Raw genomic sequence first — 19047 nt, 5'->3', positions numbered from 1 at the left:
CTATTATCTTTGCCCAATGGTTTTGAAGAAATAGCACTTTCCTCTTTTTCTTTGGCAGCTGCACTCAGTTACTGGATTAACCTTATTAGTGCTAGGTGTCAACATATATCTTTATTCCTTGAGTGCTACGCCTGCTGCTGCTGTGAGTGGATCTTCATCCCAGAAGGGGACCAGGAAGAAGACTACTTTTAGTAGTTCAACCCAAACAATTGACTGTAAAACAATAATTTGCATTTGCGAGCAAGTATGACAGCAAACACTGTTGCACAGCAGATTACTGACGCCATAACAGCTATGCTGGTATTACATGTGCATCCAGTATCTGCCAATAAGGCAGTGGGTTTTAGACAGTTAATGGAGGTCCTGTGTCCCTGCTACCATGTCCTTTCCAGATTCCTCTTCTCTAGAATAGCAATACCCAATCTGTTCAAGGACATTAAAAAAATGAATTAATGTCCTCTGAAATGCCATTGTGCCAACTGTCAACTAAACCACAGATATGTGGACAAGTGGGACAGGGCAAACTAAAGATTACATGACTGTGACAGCCCACTGGGGAGGTGTATTGCTTCCAATAGTACAAACAGCAGCATCTAACAAATGCCAGCTCATTCAGAGGCAGGCTACTCTGTGTATCACTAAGAGGCATACCGCTGAGAACCTCTTAGAAAAACTCATGGAAATCATTGCAAAATGGCTTACCCCATTTGAACGCTCCTCTGGATTTGTTATTTCTGACAATGCCAGCAATATTGCGTGAGCATTACATGTGGGCAAATTCAAACACATCCCATGGTTTACTCACACAATTAATTTGGTGGTGCAATATTTTTTTTAAATGACAGGGGCATGTAGAAGATGCTCTCAGTGGCCCGTAAGATTTCTGGACATTTTCAACATGCAGCACCAGCGTGTCAGAGATTGCAGAACCATCAAGAACTGTTGAATTTGCCCTGCCAACAGCTGAAGCAAGAGGTAGTAACTAGGCTGAATTCTACCCTCTATATGCTTCAGCAGATGGAGGAGCAGCAAAAGGCCATCCAAGGCTACACTATGGCCTATGACATAAGGAGAAGAGTGGGAATGCACCTTAGTCAAGCACAGTGGAGAATAATTTCCATGTTGTGCAAGGTTCTTAAACCCTTTGAACTTGCCACACGTGAAGTTACTTCAGACAGTGCCAGCTTGGGTCTCATTCCTCTAATCAGACTTTTGCAAAAGCAGCTGGAGAAACTGAAGGAGGAGCTAAAATGGAGTGATTCTGCCAGGTATGTTGGACGGGTAGATCAAGCCCTTCATTTTCTTTTTCAAGATCCAACGATCATCAATCTCTTGAAATCAGATCACTATATTTTGGCGACCATACTTGATCCTAGTTTTAAGTCATGTATTGTGTCTTTCTTTCCGGCGGGCATAAGTCTGAATAGATGCAAAGAGCTGTTGGTGAAAAAATTGTCAGCTCAAGTGGCATGTGACATGGCATCATCTCCTCCTTCAGTGTCTGCTGCTGCCAGGAAAAAACTACATTTTCCTAAGAGAACCACTGCTGGTGGTGACGCAGATCAGTCAGCAAAAAACTAATGACATCTGGTTGGGTCTGAAAGAACTGCCTACAATGACTGACATGTCTACAGTGTCTTTGTCTGATACAGTCACTATTCGGAGAATGGTGGATGATTATTTTAGGGATAACATCCAAATAGGCATGTTAGATAGTCCATTTCACTACTTGCAGGAAAAAGAGGTATTTTTAAGTCCCTTACACAGATTGGATTTGCTGTAATTAAGTTGCCCACCATCCAGTGTGTACTCTGAAAGAGTTTTCAGTGCAGCCGGGAACTTTGTCAGTGATCGGCATAGGAGATTACTTCCCCAGAATGTGGAAAAGATGATGTTCATCAAAATGAATTATAAATTCCTCGAGGAAGACCAATTATCAAGTATCAACTCTTCTTACTTTAGCCAGCGGCTGTGGCTGCACCAACTATCAAATCTTCAGCCAGTGGCTGCACCAATTATCAAGTATCAACTCTTCTTACTTCTGACAGTGGCTGCACCAATTTTCAAGTATAATTTCTTCTTACTTCAGCCAATGGCTGCGCCAACTATCAATACTTCAGCCAGTGGCTGCGCCAATTATCAAGTATAATTTCTTCTTACTTCAGCCAATGGCTGCGCCAACTATCAATACTTAAGCCAGTGGCTGCACCAATTATCAAGTATCAACTCTTCTTACTTCAGCCAGTGGCTGCACCAACTATCAATTCTTACTTCAGCCAGTGGCTGCACCAATTATCAATTATCAACTATTCTTACTTCAGCCAGTGGCTGCACCAATTATCAAGTATCAACTATTCTTACTTCAGCCATTGGCTGCACCAACTATCAATTCTTACTTCAGCCAGTGGCTGCACCAATTATCAACTATCAATTCCTCCTTCAGTCAGTGACTGTATCAATTAACAACTATCAATTCTTCAATCCTAAAGGGGTACCCCAACCATCATCTTTGCACAATCCTCAACTCTATTTATCACTCAGTTTTGAGCCAGCTAGCTGGATGCAACCTTTTGGCCCTTAACTAGATGAAAAATCAATATTGTGAGGTGTGAGTTGAGGTGGTTAAAATTTACTGGAAACAAGTGGAAATAAATGTTTTTGAGGTTAGTAATACTGTAGGAACAAAAACATTTTAGCTTTTTTTATGATTTTTTAAGAAAAAATCCAGATCCAAAGCCAAAACCAATAGCTGGATGCAACCTTTTGGCCCTTAACTAGATGAAAAATCAATATTCTGCGGTGTCAGTTGAGTTGGTTAAAATTGACTGGAAACGAGTGGAAATAAATGTTTTTGAGGTTAGTAATACTGTAGGAACAAAAACATTTTAGCTTTTTTTATGATTTTTTAAGAAAAAATCCAGATCCAAAGCCAAAACCAATAAACAAAACATGGAAGGGAGGTTTTGGCAAAACCAATCCAGATCCAAAACCAGAGGAGATACAGATACAAAACCAAAACACGGGGGTCGGCGCACATCTCTACACACATTCAGACTCAGTCGCACACAGATGTACAAATGTCGCACATCAACTTGATCAGTCCAAGCCAGCAATGTAGTTTTGTCACTCATAGTGGTTTTATTCTTGAGAATAAGTTGCATACTCTGAGTGAGAAAGACACTCAGCATATACAGTAGCATAATTCAAAGTTGCGACATGCTCACTATGGGCCTTGTGAGTGGGACGCAAGAGAAAGTGTGGCCGCATTGTGTGGATGTTAGCACACTGCACCAAAGTAAGAAAACTGTTACTGTGCATGTGCCAGATTATCCATACTCACACTGGCCAGAGGGCCTGATTCAGCTTTGGACAGAATTGCAATTCCACCCTTGCAATTATGGTAATTCAGCAGGTGGCATCAAACCTCCTATATACATTACTTATCAGAGCTGCGTTGTTCAACACAGCATTTTATAATCTGCGGGAACATCATTGGGGTCATGCAAGATGACCAACGCAGTTGCTCAAAAGAGGCCAGGAAATCACCTTCAGCAAACTGGCCTCTCACCCCCCCTCCAATGGTGGTGATACACCTCCGTTTCAGGAAATGGACCCCTTCGCCACCCCCTCCTGCCCAGAAATGGCAGCAGACTATCAATCATTGACAGTCTGCTGAACACGCAGGACCCATACTTCACATGCGTAGTACAGGTCAGGCACCTGCGCAGATTCCCGACCATCGGGAATCTGCGTTCTGCACCAGTGTGCACTGCTATATCAGGCACAGAGATCACTAGTGTATACAGATTGGTCCGTACATTAATGGACCAAACATTCCGTGAAATTGATGTTTCTTGGCTGTGACTGGGCGGCAATCTTGTGACCACATGGAACTGTTCCATGTCATGGGTGTATCATGGGAGTGTCATGGGTGTGTAAGCCGACTTCCGTGCTCAATCATAGCTGAGAATAGATGGACATTTTGCACCCAGCATGGTCTGGGGGTAAGTTCAGATATTAATGACGCCAGCTGCAGCTGTGGAGGTAAAGACAGTGGGCAGGAACAGCTTCCTCATGCAGATGCAAAGATCTTCAGCAGGTATGGGCTCTGTAGAGAGAAGAAATATGCCACCACTCAGTTTTACCCATATTGTACATGGTACCATCTGTGTGGCAATAGTAATGCCATATACAGATGGGTCCACATACATCTAGCCTCCTTGCACTTTAAACAGCCCTTAGAGTCGTGCCATGCCGGTAGCGCCAAGCATCTTTTCGTGCATCATTTTATCTTCAAATGTGTCTAATTTGCACAATTATGCAGATAGAAAGCACAAGCAGCTTCTGCTGATTAAAATGATATGCGGCATGCCTATGTTCTGTGTGCGTCTGCGGATGTATCTGCAGGCGAAATGCTACATAGCAGTGTCAGCAACTGTAACCCTGTAATGCAGCATTTCGCTACCGAGTCACACTGAGCTCACACGTTATGTATGGAGCGACTTGTAGTATACGGAGGATAGATGTACAGTATGTGGGCACATCTGTAAGTGTACAATACAGAAAGACTTTTGCTATCAGCGCTAACAATAATATATTGCAATTCTGTGTGTATCCAGTAAAAAGCATGGGGATTAGGTTCATATTTTCATTCAAACATTCAACCTTACAGCCTATTGTCAAAGGGGATACAGTCAATATCCTGACACATGGGATGCCGACACTTAGAATACCGATCAGTAAGTGCATCACGGTCCCCTTTATTTGCAAATTAAATAATCTGTTAATTAAATGTGTCCAACAAACCTCCCATTGCTGGAACCTGCTCATTGAGAAATGTGCAGTACAGCTCAGTGAAGGCTCATTGGGAGGAGCTGCTGCAGATGGGCGTGATCAGCATCTCACCCTTCTGCTAACTTCTTGTATCCAGTCAATGAGAGCTCTCTGTCCGAGAAGCTGCCATACATGCAAAGCAACTTGATTCGCAGGCAGCGGGTTATAGAAGGAGACAAAACTGTAAAGTTAAATGTTCGTAAAGTAAAATGTTGGGGTGGAGAGTGGGGGGGGCTGTTTGGGGTCCTGGCACTCAGAATCCGGCATGCAGGCAATTTGGAGAACCGCAAGTGCCAGTAGACTTGGACAGTAAGTGGCTGCTGGCACCTATACCCCCACTGTGAAGAAAAACTTTTAAAAAATGTTACGGACATTAAAGGATTTAACCCTTTATCACTCACTCACAGGGCGGGTTGCAGCAAAGGGAGAAGTGAGGTGCATTCCAGGGCTTGGATGCTGTTGGTAAAGCCATCTCCTGATTGGCATTACCCTATAGAAGCCTTTGGGCTTTTATTGGGAATGTGCTGTGAGAAGGATCCAATCAGATCCCTCTGAGAATCTCCCACAGCATGCGCGTCTTTCTGCGCATACACAGAAGAATGCCAGAGGGACTTCTGGGCCATAGACCCAGAAGTCCCTCATTTGCAATAGACCGCTCTTACTGAGAGAGTAGCCCTTTGCACATTCTTTCATGCATACCAGCATAATGGATGTCAGCATGCATGCGAACAGCATCCCACTCACACTACATACAGGGCCGGTGCGATACAGTCAGCAATGCCCTGCACAGCAGAGAAGCGCCTGGCTGGAGAGGTGCCACCACACCTTCTCCATTTGCCGGACGCCTTCTGAGATTTGGTTACCAGTGGGCGCCCAGCAGCCCCGTCCCTGCATCTGGGGGATTAAGCTCACTCCTAAATTCTGCCTTCCAGCTCCCACAATGTGTGTGGAGTGCGAGGAGTTGTCGGACGGTGGTGGTTGAAGGAGCAGGGCTTCAGGTAAGTACAATCAGGTGTGCTGAGATGGGATTGACGGGTACAATATACCAGCCCAGCGCTGCCCCTACCCCCTGTTACTTCACAGCAGCCCAGCACATGCTGCTGTGTGCTGTGCTGGCAGTGGGAGGCTGCTTGCGGCTCCTGAGCAGCAACCGCAGCAGTCTCCCATGCGTGTGGGGGGGAGCAATCACACTGATCATGATTATGATTATTTACAGGGTATTTATTTAATCATGAGGGGGCGTGGCCTCATTGGCTCAATTATGCCTCGCCCCCTTCACCATTCTTAGCCAATCAATGGGCGGCACTGTCATAGAAATCGTCTGCTGATTGACTAGTGCATATTTTAAGATACCTGCAAATTATAATACATAATGTGGGCACTTCTTCTGTGTTCTCAATATGCATGGATTTGAGCTGCTGGCAAAGTATAGTCATTACTGGCATAATGTGGACAGGATAATGCTGGCTTAATATTGGCACAACTATCATGATAGGGTGCCATGCCCACCAATAGCTGGCCCAGGCTCATGTACTGATGCTGGGTGTGGCCTAATCATGAGAAGCATGACCACACCCCCTTAGGGGAAAAAAGTAAAGAAAAAGGCTATTTGCAGTGCTGTGAAGCGACACTGTGCACCAGGTAGAGGGGTGCTGTGAGCCGCTCTTCCCAGTGCAAATCCAGGGGGGGTGCAGTCTGTGTGATTACTCCCCTATACAGGCAGTGTAGCCTGCTGCTGCTGCTCAGTGGTAGCAGCAGTCTCCCTGCTCCCCCTGCAGCCCAGCACACAACGGCATGTGCTGGGCTGCCGACAGATAAGAGGAGGCGGCAGCGTTGGACCCGGGTCCCCGCCAGGCCCTTCCAACAAGTCTGGGTAATTAGTACCCCCACTCTATGAGCCCCTGGGTACTGCTGGCATTAGCTTGGTACTGCTAGTATAATGTAGGGACTGTTGGTATGTGGGGGCAATACTGTGAAAATGTCTTTTTTTTAATGCAGACACAATAATGTGATACAATGTAGGGGGTTGTCAGTTACTGCAATTTGAAAAATTCCCCACATCCCCATAAAAGCACACAGACTGATTGGCATAACCATAAGTCAACATCGTGCAATGCACCACAGCCTACAATAATTCCCCATCTCAGTTCATTATGCACCAGAAAGTAACAATAGAAATTTATTTTACCCAAAGTTGGAAACTATGTGGATTGAAGGAAAGATTCATCAGCACAATTATTACTGTACGGCTCTAATATATATGATGTCTTTTAGTTACACTTTAGATCAAAGTTTGCAGTACAGATGCCGGAACTATTCATACTGGTTCCAAATTCAACAGAAGGAAATTATGTTTCAGACCTGTGCGCTGTGCTGATATTTACAGAGTTCAGTGAATATCAGTACACAGCGCACGCATCAAGGCACATTACCAATGTAGCTCACAGTGAGGAATTATTTGCAAAGCTATTGTCAAGGTTGCTGTCTGAGAGTTGCCTGACTCAGGTGTTGTACGGGATTCAGCAGGGACAGGCTTGGCTGGCATCATGGAAGATATTTATAGCTCAATTGCATGAGACTTGGGTAGCAGTGAGAACTGCCTTTGGTGATAAATGACTGGTATAAGGAACTTGAAATGTTGGAGTGGGACCAGTAGGAAACTTGGATGAACAGGACTGGGACCGGCAGGAAGGCTTGCTGAGCTGGACGGGGTATCAGTAGGTAGACTTGGTGCAGCTGGGAAGCCGTATGGAGAATGAACTTGGAACTTGGAATTGACTCCAGACTGGAGCAATGTGGAATGAACTTGGAACTTGGAACTGACTCCAGACTGGAGCAATGTGGAAAGAACTGGAAACTTGGAGTTGACTCTGGACTGGAGTAATATGGAATGAACTAGTAACTTGGAATTGAAACCGGACTGGAGTAATGTAGAATGTACTTGTAACTTGGAGTTGAAACAGAACTGGAGTAATGTGGAATGAACTTGTAACTTGGAGTTGAAACCGGACTAGAGTAATATGGAATGAACTTGTAACTTGGAGTTGAAACCCCACTGGAGTAATATGGAGTGAACTTGTAACTTGGAGTTGAAACTGGAATGGAGTAATACGGAGTTAACTTGTAACTTGGAACTGACTCCGGACTGGAGTAGCATGGAATGAATGTGGAACTTAAAACTAACTCCGGGTGAATGGAGGACAACTGTAACTCTGGCTAGGACCAGAGGGTAACTGGACTCCAGGTATAATGGAGGATGACTGGATCAAATAGGAACCACTGCCAATGAATAGCAAATACACACTAGAGAGCACAGTAAGGAAGTTTACTAACAATGCTATGAGTCCTGTCTGTGGCACTGGTAACTTGTTACCACAGCAGGATTTCCGGATATGCCAGGTATTGCTGTAAACAGGATTTCCAGATGTGCCAGGTATTGCTGTAAGCAGGAATTCCAGATGACCTGGTCTAGGAACCAGCGGGAGCCTGGGATACTCTTGTACACTGAGAGACAGCTATAACACAAGCTGTACACCACGGGAAGTAACGAGAAGTTCAGGCACAGAATGCTATCAGAGGTGGATGTATATACCCTGGGTCAGGCAGGAATTGGTGGATATAGTCAGGTGGTCTGGTAGTAGCATTCTGAGTGGTGGAGGGCACAACATGCAGAGGGAGTAATCATCTCTGCCGCACTGAGAATCAGAACCACACCTGCGATTCCAATCAAGACTAGCAATGTTCACAGAATTAGGAGAGCCCAGGCGAATAATCACTGTAGAAGGGAATGCATACAGAGAAGTGCTGCAGCCAGCATGATCTGAGCAGATCTACCTGGCAAATTACACATACAGATCCATGGAGCAGCTGGCAGAGGTAAGTCTCTAGGCAAAAGGTAAAAACTAGCCAGGGTTGTGACAGCTATTGACAGTCTGGGTGCGTTTTGGGGGAGATAATGGGGGAGTGGTGGCAAAAACGCAGTCCTGTTATGGTTGCGTCTGTGTGTGATCCCGTACTCAGTAAACATGGCTCCGGCATCTCAGTATACACAGCCATTCCGCACGACCATAGGGTTTACTCAGGTGGCCAATTATCAAAGGATCTGTGACCCAAGATGAGTCTTTGTACTCGGCCACTTGAATCTGCTAAACTCCCTGTGGCTGTCTCACTAAATCTCCCCGTGTCTGCGCCATTTGCCTATTTTCATACTGCACAGTAGCTGTGATAGTATTTTGGCACATCTCTGGATCAAGATCTCCGTTTGAAGGGCTTGAACTTTTGGATGAAGCACAAGATGACAAAACAAATATAATAGTTCAACAACAATATCTTTTACTTTCTAACTGGACGGTCGAGACTGCAGCTTGCAGGAAAAAGACATCCAAACAATCTAGAAAAAAAAATATTTCCTGTTCACACATAAATAGCTGTATATTATATTTTTTATTTAATTTTTTATGAACAGTAAGCTTTTGTGAGGAAACGTCTCTTGTAGTTGTCATCCTGTGATGTTATGATATCGTACCTGAATTCTGGTTATTTTACAAGCATCTGAAAGACAGGACAATGCTTCCTTGTGGGGCAGACACAGGTGGGGTAACGTTCTGTGTGACTGCTTTACTGGGCAGTAAATGGGGAAAGACAAGGGAGTGGCTACAGAGGAGAAGCAGAATAAATATCAGCATTTTCCATAAGCCTCACATAGATCTGGAGCTGGCAGAGGATCTTTGTATCGTTACACTTCCTGCAGGTATTTATCTATTATATCCACCTGTCTTTCATTTTCGACTATAGCACTTTGTCTTATTATAGAGTGATAACGCGATTTATTCTATATTTAATCTTACTTGTTATAAGAAGAAATGAAATAATTCACACTGATACAGATTCTAAAATAAATGACAATGCAGAGCCAGCCCTGGTCAAATCAGTGCCCTAGGCAAAATTTTGGCTGATGCCCCCTAGCATGTATTTTATATATATATATATATATATATATATATATATATATAATAAAAGGCCGGTAGCCAACCTTACAGTTCCACCAGTCCCATTCCCCCAGACCTAGTGTGTGTCTCAGCCCCATTCCCCCAGACCTAGTGTGTGTTTCAGCCCCATTCCCCCAGACCTAGTGTGTGTCTCAGCCCCATTCCTTTAGACCCAGTGTGTTTCTCGGCACCATTCCCTTAGACCCAGTGTGTCTCTCGGCACTATTCCCCCACTGTGTCATCCTCATTCTCCCCCCAGCCCCAGGGTGTGTCAGCATCATTCTCCCCTCCAGCATGTTTCCCAGCCCCAGTGTGTCAGCCTCTTTCTCCCCCTCCAGCCCCAGTGTGTCAGCCTCTTTCTTCCCCAAACCCCAGAGTGTGTCTCAGCCTTCCCCCCCAGCCCCAGTATGTCTCAGCCTTCCCCCCCTGCCCCAGTGCGTGTCTCAGCCTTCTCTCACCAGCCCCAGTATGCCTCAGCCTTCTCCACCCCAGCCCCAGTATGTCTCAGCCTTCTCCCCCCAGCCCAGTATGTCTCAGCCTTCTCCCCCAGCCCCAGTATGTCTCAGCCTTCTTCCCCCCAGCCCCAGTATGTCTAAGCCTTCTCCCCCCCAGCCCCAGTATGTCTCAGCCTTCTCCCCCCAGCCCCAATATGTCTCAGCCTTCTCCCCCCCAGCTCCAGTTTGTCTCAGCCTTCCCCCCAGCCCCAGTATGTCTCAGCCTTCTCTCACCAACCCCAGTATGTCTCAGCCTTCTCCCCCCCAGCCCCAGTATGTCTCAGCCTTCTCCCCCCCAGACCCAGTGCGTGTCTCAGCCTTCTCTCACCAGCCCCAATATGTCTCAGCCTTCTCCCCCCAGCCCCTGTATGTCTCAGCCTTCTCCCCCCAGCCCCAGTGCATGTTTCAGCCTTCCCCCCATGCCCAGTGTGTGTCTCAGCCTTCTCCCCCCAGCCCCAGTATGTCTCAGCCTTCTCCCCCCAGCCCCAGTATATCTCAGCCTTCTCCCCCCAGCCCCAGTGTGTGTCTCAGCCTTCTCCCCCGCAGCCCCAGTATGTCTCAGCCTTCTCCCCCCCAGCCCCAGTGGATGTCTCAGCCTCCCCACCCCAGAGTGTGTCTCAGCCTTGCATCCTCCCCATCCCTTACCAGCGCAGCTGCCACCACTTATCTTTGCTGCTTCTTCTCCGTGGCTCCTCTCAATCCTATCCATCCAACAGCCTGGCCCCTTGTTATGACACTGCGCGCAGAATGTCACGTGCGCCATGTCATAACAAGGGGCCGGGCTGCGGCGGGTGGCTGTTATGTTGTTGGAGCCGGAGCGGCCGAAGCTCCAACTCCAACCATTTAAATAATGGGGACCTGGTCGGCGGGCAGCAGCACTGTCGGATGCAGGCGGCCACTGGCCCCTGCACCACAGCGGGCCCCGGTGCAAGGCACCAGCTGCACCGCTTCTAGTTCCGTCCCTGTCCTGTAGCCAGAATGAGCTTCTGTGCAGAAGCTCATTCTGACCGGTCAAAGTCACCTGACTGGCTGACAGGTGCGCTGCCAGGTCTGAGCGGAGTTCCGATCGCGGCAGCGGCGTGTGGGAGGCAGCGGCAGAGCCTTGAATGCCCCTAGGCATTCAAGTCGCCCCTAGGCATTAGCTTATTATGCCTATGCCTAGGGCCGGCTCTGTGACAATGCTTTTACTTAAAGACAGCGTAATTATACATGTATTCTGCCAGTGTAGAGTTACAACAAAAAATATAACACAGGTTATTTTAGCAGCAAATAGGGAATATTTGTACTTAAATAAATTTGTGACACCCAGTGCAGCATCAGTCTGCCAATTTCATACATACCTCACGCCACCCCCCGGACCCTCGATGTGCTCCCTCTCTCCTCTGTCCTTTCTCCGACTGCTGCCCCCGTCCCTCTCTCTCTGGGGAGTTTTTATACTATTCTTCTGTCTATTCCTCCTGCAATATCCAAAATGGCAAATATTCATTTATTTAATTTTCGTACGTGCTAGACACTAATTGGTTATATGTCTTAATATTGACATTATAATATGTTATCTTTCTGTTCCCATGTCATCATTGCTCATCTAGCCTTCACCTCTGACTACTGCAGACAAATGCTATCTTGATTTTAACTCTTTTTGTTGATAAACTCTGAGACTTGTTGTCTGCTGTCTGATATAATTTAAAGCTACAAGTCTTATTGCTAAACAACATGGCTGCTGCATCAGACACAGGATTTGCCTACTTTAGAGAGGGAAGAGCTCTCTAGGCTGAGGCCATTCAACAAATACGGTCTTCTGCAACCCACAAACCTAATTTATATATTCTCAATTATTTTTATATATTCTACATTGCAATAAAAGTAATAGTGAAATACTTAAATGTCGAACTACACAACACGATTGTTGTCTCATTATTTGGCTACAAAACCCGTGAGTGCCACTGCTTTGTACTATATATATATACACACAACACTGTTTTTCTAAGTACCGTGTTTCTTGTTGGTCACACTCCTCTATGTTACTGCATGACACCGGTAAGCAAAAAAGAAAGCTGGTTAAACCCATGCCACATTCTATACTTACAAATGTCATTGACAAGGATGACATTGATGAGCAAATATACTGAATTAAATTTATTTTCAATTTATATTGAATGTGTGTCTATTTGGAATTATTAGTGTCTTCATACTGCTTTACTATATTTTACTTTTTTTATAATAAAAAATATGTTTGAAATATTCCTCGGATTGTTATTTAGCAATGAGCTGTTATGATTTTTTTTATTACTGAACAGAAATCGCCTGGATCCTAGGTTAGTCTCTTAAGAACATGAAGGTCATCTTATACCTTGCTCTCTTTCTGTGCTGGCACCTCGGATCAGAGGGAAAAGTCTACACCAAATGCCAGTTATTCAAGATCTTCAAAAACAAAGGGCTGGATGGGTATCGTGGCTACAGCTTAGCTAACTGTATGTACATCATTATCTAAGTGAATAATGTACAGTTCAATGTAACATGAAAAGCTGTATATATGAATGGAGTAGGTACTGTGTATAACATTAGCAACAGTCAATTTAAATTAGTCTTTTGGGAGTTTTACATCCTCTTTACCCCAAACCAATACACCCCTTGTGCCTGCGTCTCTTAGGACCCTGGCCTCATACCTCCTGTAAAATGGGAAAGCTGTCCGGAAAAGCATCTTCTTGTCTGCCTCTCCCTGCCACCTTTGCCCTGTCACCCTCTGCCTTCTACTATCACCCACTATACTAATATTGTACACTGTGCTCCCTTTGTATGTGTGCAGGGGGTATAAGAAGGGTTTGCGGGTAGAAATGCAAAGGGGGAGAGGGCGACATGAGGGGGGAGAAGATATGTGATGGAAAGGAGAAACTGATTTGCTGCCTGACCACTGGTGACTCTTCAGGGTCATAAAAATTTTGTGAAAATGCAATGATATAGGGGTCTAGTTACTAAGCAGTGTTGGGAGACAGAGTGAAAAGTGATAAGTCTGTGATAAGGTGCCAGCCAATCAGCTTCCAACCAGGGGTGTATCTAGGGATCAAAGCGCCCCTGGCAATGTAATGGATTGGCGCCCCCCTACTCCCCCATGCTGCTTGATAGCACCCCCTATACAGTGCCCTCAGTAGTAGACCCCAGTAGTAGTCCCCCCTATACAGTGCCCCCAGTAGTAGACCCCAGTAGCACTCCCCCCTATACAGTGCCCCCCAGTAGTGGCCACCCCCCTAAATTGCCCCCAGTAGTGGCCACCCCTATACAGTGCCCCCAGTAGTGGCCACCCCCCATAAATTGCCCCCAGTAGTGGCCACCCCTATACAGTACTCCCAGTAGTTGCCACCCCCCACAACTTGCCCCCAGAAGTGGCCACCCCCTATTTCAGTGACCCCCCCCCCTGTAGAGCCAGGCTTACACACACGCAAACAGACAAAAAATTCACCTTACCTTATCCGTGCTCTAGACGCGACCGCTGCTGTCCTCTCTGAGTCCCGGCCCGCTCTTCTCCTGCATGGGAGAGACGTCATGACATATGATGTCTCTCCCATCACATGCTGCTGGGGGAGCCGGAACACGGAGCTCATGAGTGAGCTCCAGCCAGCTCCTACCGCAGACGATGCAGCAGCAAATGTGAGTATTATTGGCTGGCTGCTATTACAAACACACAGCTGCTGCTGGCGACTGTGTGTTTGTAAACTGTGTAGGGCAAACCGCTCTCACTGAGGTCTGCCCTACACTTGTGGGGCCGGGGGACTTGTCCACCCCTTGGCTGCTGGTGGCACTGCCAGACGGCACCCCCCTTTGGTCGGTGGTAACCCCCAGCTATGCGAGCGTCCAAGAGACCGCACTATTAAAAAAGAAAAATGCCCTGATTCAGAGCGGACGCTCATTAAGAGCGTCCGGCTCTGAATCAGGCCCTTTGTCTCATAACACTACTTAGTAACTAGACCCCATATTGCCCACTGACAAGAACCTCCTTTATTGAATACATGTGGGAACAAAAATAATGTAATGAAATATTCTCACATGTATTCAATAAACTACATTGAATTTAAAGACATCAACTGCCCACTTCATAATCACATCACTTGAAGGAGGTTATTCTGGTTTCACCTAACAGAGAGGGAGGGTTAGGACAGGTGTCGGTATCCAAACCCTGTCGGGGTGCTGGCATCATGATTCAGACTGCCAAGATTCCCCGACGCAGGCATCCAGTACCCAACTCACCTAACACAATATATCATTGCATGGTGTCAAACACTGCCTTACACTGTCACCCACTACAACTTCCCTCTCCCTTTGTCTTCCTCCACCTTCTGCTATCACCTTCTGCCTTCCTCTGTCACCCTCTGCCTTCCTCTGTCACCCTCTGCCTTCCACTGTCACCCACTGCCTTCTTCCATCACCCTCTGCCTTCCTCTGTCACCCTCTGCCTTCCTCTGTCACCCTCTGTTTTCCTCTGTCACCCTCTGCCTTCCTCTGTCATCCTCTGCCTTCCTCTGTCACGCATTGCTTCCTCTGTCACCCTCTGCCTTCCTCTGTCACCCTCTACCTTCCGCTGTCACCCTCTGCCCTTCCTCTGTTATCATTTGCCTTCCGCTGTCACCCCCTGCCTTCCTCTGTCTCCCTCTGCCTTCTGCTGTCACCTTCTGCCCTTCCTCTGTCACCCTCTGCCTTCCTCTGTCACCCTCTGACTTCCTCTGTCACCCTCTGCCTTCCTCTGTCACCCTCTTCCTTCTACTGTCACCCTCTGCCTTCCTCTGTCACCCTCTGCCTTCCTCTGTCACCTTCTGCCTTCCTCTGTCACCCTCTGCCTTCCGCTGTTACTCACTGCCTTCCTCTGACACCTTCTGCTTTCCTCTGTCACCAACTGCCTTCCTCTGTCACCCTCTGCCTTCCTCTGTCACCCTCTGCCTTCCTCTGTCACACTCTGACTTCCTATGTCACCTACTGCCTTCCTCTGTCACCCATTGCCTTCCTCTGTCACCCTCTGCTTTACTCTGTCACCCTCTGCCTTCTTCTGTCACCCTCTGCCTTTTCTCTGTCAACCTCTGCCTTCCGCTGTCACACTCTGCTTTCATCTGTCACCCTCGGCCTTCCTTGGTCAACCTCTGCCTTCCTCTGTCACCCTCTGCCTTCCGCTGTCACCCACTGCCTTCCTCTGTCACCCTCTGCATTCCTCTGTCACCCTCTGACTTCTGCTGTCACCCACTGCCTTCCTCTGTCAACCTCTGCCTTCTTCTGTCACCCTCTGCCTTTTCTCTGTCAACCTCTGCCTTCTGCTGTCACACTCTGCTTTCCTCTGTCACCCTCTGCCCTCCTTTGTCAACCTCTGCCTTCCTCTGTCACCCTCTGCATTCCTCTGTCACCCTCTGCCTTCTGCTGTCACCCACTGCCTACCTCTGTCAACCTCTGCCTTCCGCTGTCAACCTCTGCTTTCCTCTGTCACCCTCTGCCTTCCACTGTCACCCTCTGCATTCCTCTGTCAACATCTGCCTACCGCTGTCACCCACTGCCTTCCTCTGTCACCCTCTAACTTCTTCCATCACACTCTGCCTTCCTCTGTCACCTACTGCCTTCCGCTGCCACCCTCTGCCTTCTTCTGTCACCCACTGCTTTCCTCTGACACAATCTGCATTCCTCTGTCACCCTCTGCCTTCCTCTGTCACCCTCTGCCTTCCTTTGTCACCCTCTGCCTTCCTCTGTCACCCTCTGCCTTCTGCTGTCACCCTCTGCCTTCCTCTGTCAACCTCTGCCTTCCGCTGTCACCCACTGCCTTCTTCCATCACCCTCTGCCTTCCGTTGTCACCCTCTGCCTTCCTCTGTCACCCACTGCTTTCCTCTGTCACCCTCTGCCTTCCTCTGTCACCCTCTGCCTTCCACTGTCACACTCTGCCTTCCTCTTTCACCCTCTGCATTCTGCTGTCACCCTCTGCCCTACACTGGTACCTTCTGCCCTTCCCCTGTCACCCTCTGCCTTCCTCTGTCACCTTTTGCCTTCCTCTGTCACCCTCTGCCTTCCTCTGTTAACCTCGGCCTTCCGCTGTCACAATCTGCCTTCCGCTGTCACCCTCTGCCTTCCGCTGTCACACTCTGCCTTCTGCTGTCACCCACTGCCGTCCTCTGTCAACCTCTGCCTTCCTCTGTCACCCTCTGCCTTACTCTGTCACCCTCTGCCTTCCGTTGTCACACTCTGCTTTCCTCTGTCACACTCTGCCTTCCTCTGTCACCCTCTGCCTTCCGCAGTCACCCTCTGCCTTCTGCTGTCTACCTCTGCCTTCCTTTGTCAACCTCTGCCTTCCTCTGTCACCCTCTGCCTTCCGCTGTCACCCACTGCCTTCATTTGTCACCGTCTGCCTTCCATTGTCACCCTCTGCCTTCCTCTGGCATCCTCTGCCTTCTGCTGTCACCCACTGCCTTCCTCTGTCACCCTCTTCCTTCCTCTGTCACCCTCTGCCTTCCTCTGTCACCCTCTGCATTCCTCTGTAAACCTCTGCCTACCGCTGTCACCCACTGCCTTCCTCTGTCACCCTCTGACTTCTTCCATCACACTCTGCCTTCCTCTGTCTCCTACTGCCTTCCTCTGTCACCCTCTGCCTTCTTCTGTCACCCACTGCTTTCCTCAGACACAATCTGCCTTCCTCTGTCACCCTCTGCCTTCCTCTGTCACCCTCTGCCTTCCTTTGTCACCCTCTGCCTTCCTCTGTCACCCTCTGCCTTCTGCTGTCACCCTCTGCCTTCCTCTGTCACCCTCTGCCTTCCGCTGTCACCCACTGCCTTCTTCCATCACCCTTTGCCTTCCATTGTCACCTTCTGCCTTCCTCTGTCACCCTCTGCTTTCCCCTGTCACCCTCTGCCTTCCTCTGTCACCCTCTGCCTTCCACTGTCACCCTCTGCCTTCCTCTTTCACCCTCTGCCTTCTGCTGTCACCCCCTGCCCTACACTGGTACCCTCTGCCCTTCCTCTGTCACCCTCTGCCTTCCTCTGTCACCTTTTGCCTTCCTCTGTCTCCCTCTGCCTTCCTCTGTTACCCTCTGCCTTCCGCTGTCACACTCTGCCTTCCGCAGTCAGCCTCTGCCTTCCGCTGTCACACTCTGCCTTCTGCTGTCACTCACTGCCGTCCTCTGTCACCCTCTGCCTTCCTCTCTCACCCTCTGCCTTACTCTGTCACCCTCTGCCTTCCGTTGTCACACTCTGCCTTCCTCTGTCACACTCTGCCTTCCTTTGTCAACCTCTGCCTTCCTCTGTCACCCTCTGCCTTCCGCTGTCATCAACTGCCTTCCTTTGTCACCCTCTGCCTTCCATTGTCACCCTCTGCATTCCTCTGTCACCCTCTGCCTTCTGCTGTCACCCACTGCCTTCCTCTGTCACCCTCTGCCTTCCTCTGTCACCCTCTGCATTCCTCTGTCACCCTCTGCCTTCCGCTGTCACCCACTGCCTTCCTCTGTCACCCTCTGCCTTCCGCTGTCACCCACTGCCTTCTTCCATCACACTCTGGCTTCCTCTGTCACCTACTGCCTTCTTCTGTCCCCCACTGCTTTCATCTGACACAATCTGCCTTCCTCTGTCACCCTCTGCCTTCCTTTGTCACCCTCTGCCTTCCTCTATCACCCTCTGTTTTCTGCTGTTACCCACTGCCTTCCTCTGTAACCCTCTGACTTCCTCTGTCACCCTCTGCCTTCTGCTTTCACCCTCTGCCTTCCTCTGTCACCCTCTGCCTTCCGCTATCACCCACTGCCTTCTTCCATCACCCTCTGCCTTCCGTTGTCACCCTCTGCCTTCCTCTGTCAGCCTCTGCCTTCCACTGTCACCCTCTGCCTTCCTCTGTCACCCTCTGCCTTCCTCTGTCACCCTCTGCCTTCCTTTGTCACCCTCTGCCTTCCGCTGTCACCCTCTGCCTTCTGCTGTCACCCTCTGCCTTCCTCTGTCACCCTCTGCCTTCCGGTGTCACCAACTGCCTTCTTCCATCACCCTCTGCCTTCCGTTGTCACCCTCTGCCTTCCTCTGTCACCCTCTGCTTTCCCCTGTCACCATCTGCCTTCCTCTGTCACCCTCTGCCTTCCACTGTCACCCTCTGCCTTCCTCTTTCACCCTCTGCCTTCTGCTGTCACCCTCTGCCCTACACTGGTACCCTCTGCCCTTCCTCTGTCACCGTCTGCCTTCCTCTGTCACCTTTTGCCTTCCTCTGTCACCCTCTGCCTTCCTCTGTTACAATGTGCCTTCCGCTGTCACACTCTGCCTTCCTCTGTCACCCTCTGCTTTCCCCTGTCACCCTCTGCCTTCCTCTGTCACCCTCTGCCTTCCACTGTCACCCTCTGCCTTCCTCTTCCACCCTCTGCCTTCTGCTGTCACCCTCTGCCCTACACTGGTACCCTCTGCCCTTCCTCTGTCACCCTCTGCCTTCCTCTGTCACCTTTTGCCTTCCTCTGTCACCCTCTGCCTTCCTCTGTTACCCTGTGCCTTCCGCTGTCACACTCTGCCTTCCGCAGTCACCCTCTGCCTTCCGCTGTCACACTCTGCCTTCCTCTGTCACCCTCTGCCGTCCTCTGTCACCCTATGCCGTCCTCTGTCACCCTCTGCCTTCCTCTCTCACCCTCTGCCTTACTCTGTCACCCTCTGCCTTCCGTTGTCACACTCTGCCTTCCTCTGTCACACTCTGCCTTCCTCTGTCACCCTCTGCCTTCCGCTGTCACCCTCTGCCTTCTGCTGTCACCTTC

The 19047-nt window shown here is 48.7% G+C and overlaps 1 protein-coding gene across 1 annotated transcript in view; it reads left to right on the top strand.

Moving 5' to 3' along the window:
- Window positions 1-12647: 12647 nt before the first annotated feature.
- The window catches only part of LOC148473730 (lysozyme C-1-like), a 104983-nt gene continuing 98583 nt past the window's right edge, over window positions 12648-19047 (top strand). Inside the window, exon 1 of the mRNA XM_088459521.1 lies at window positions 12648-12786. Within this exon, the coding sequence (XP_088315647.1) occupies window positions 12648-12786 (139 nt within the window). The remainder of the gene's footprint in view (window positions 12787-19047) is intronic.

The sequence above is a fragment of the Taudactylus pleione genome, unplaced genomic scaffold, assembly GCF_031769625.1.
Source record: "Taudactylus pleione unplaced genomic scaffold, aTauple2 ptg000913l, whole genome shotgun sequence".
Lineage (NCBI taxonomy): Eukaryota > Metazoa > Chordata > Amphibia > Anura > Myobatrachidae > Taudactylus > Taudactylus pleione.
The sequence above is the reverse complement of the archived record's forward strand: the minus strand, read 5'-3'. Positions and strand labels throughout refer to the sequence as shown.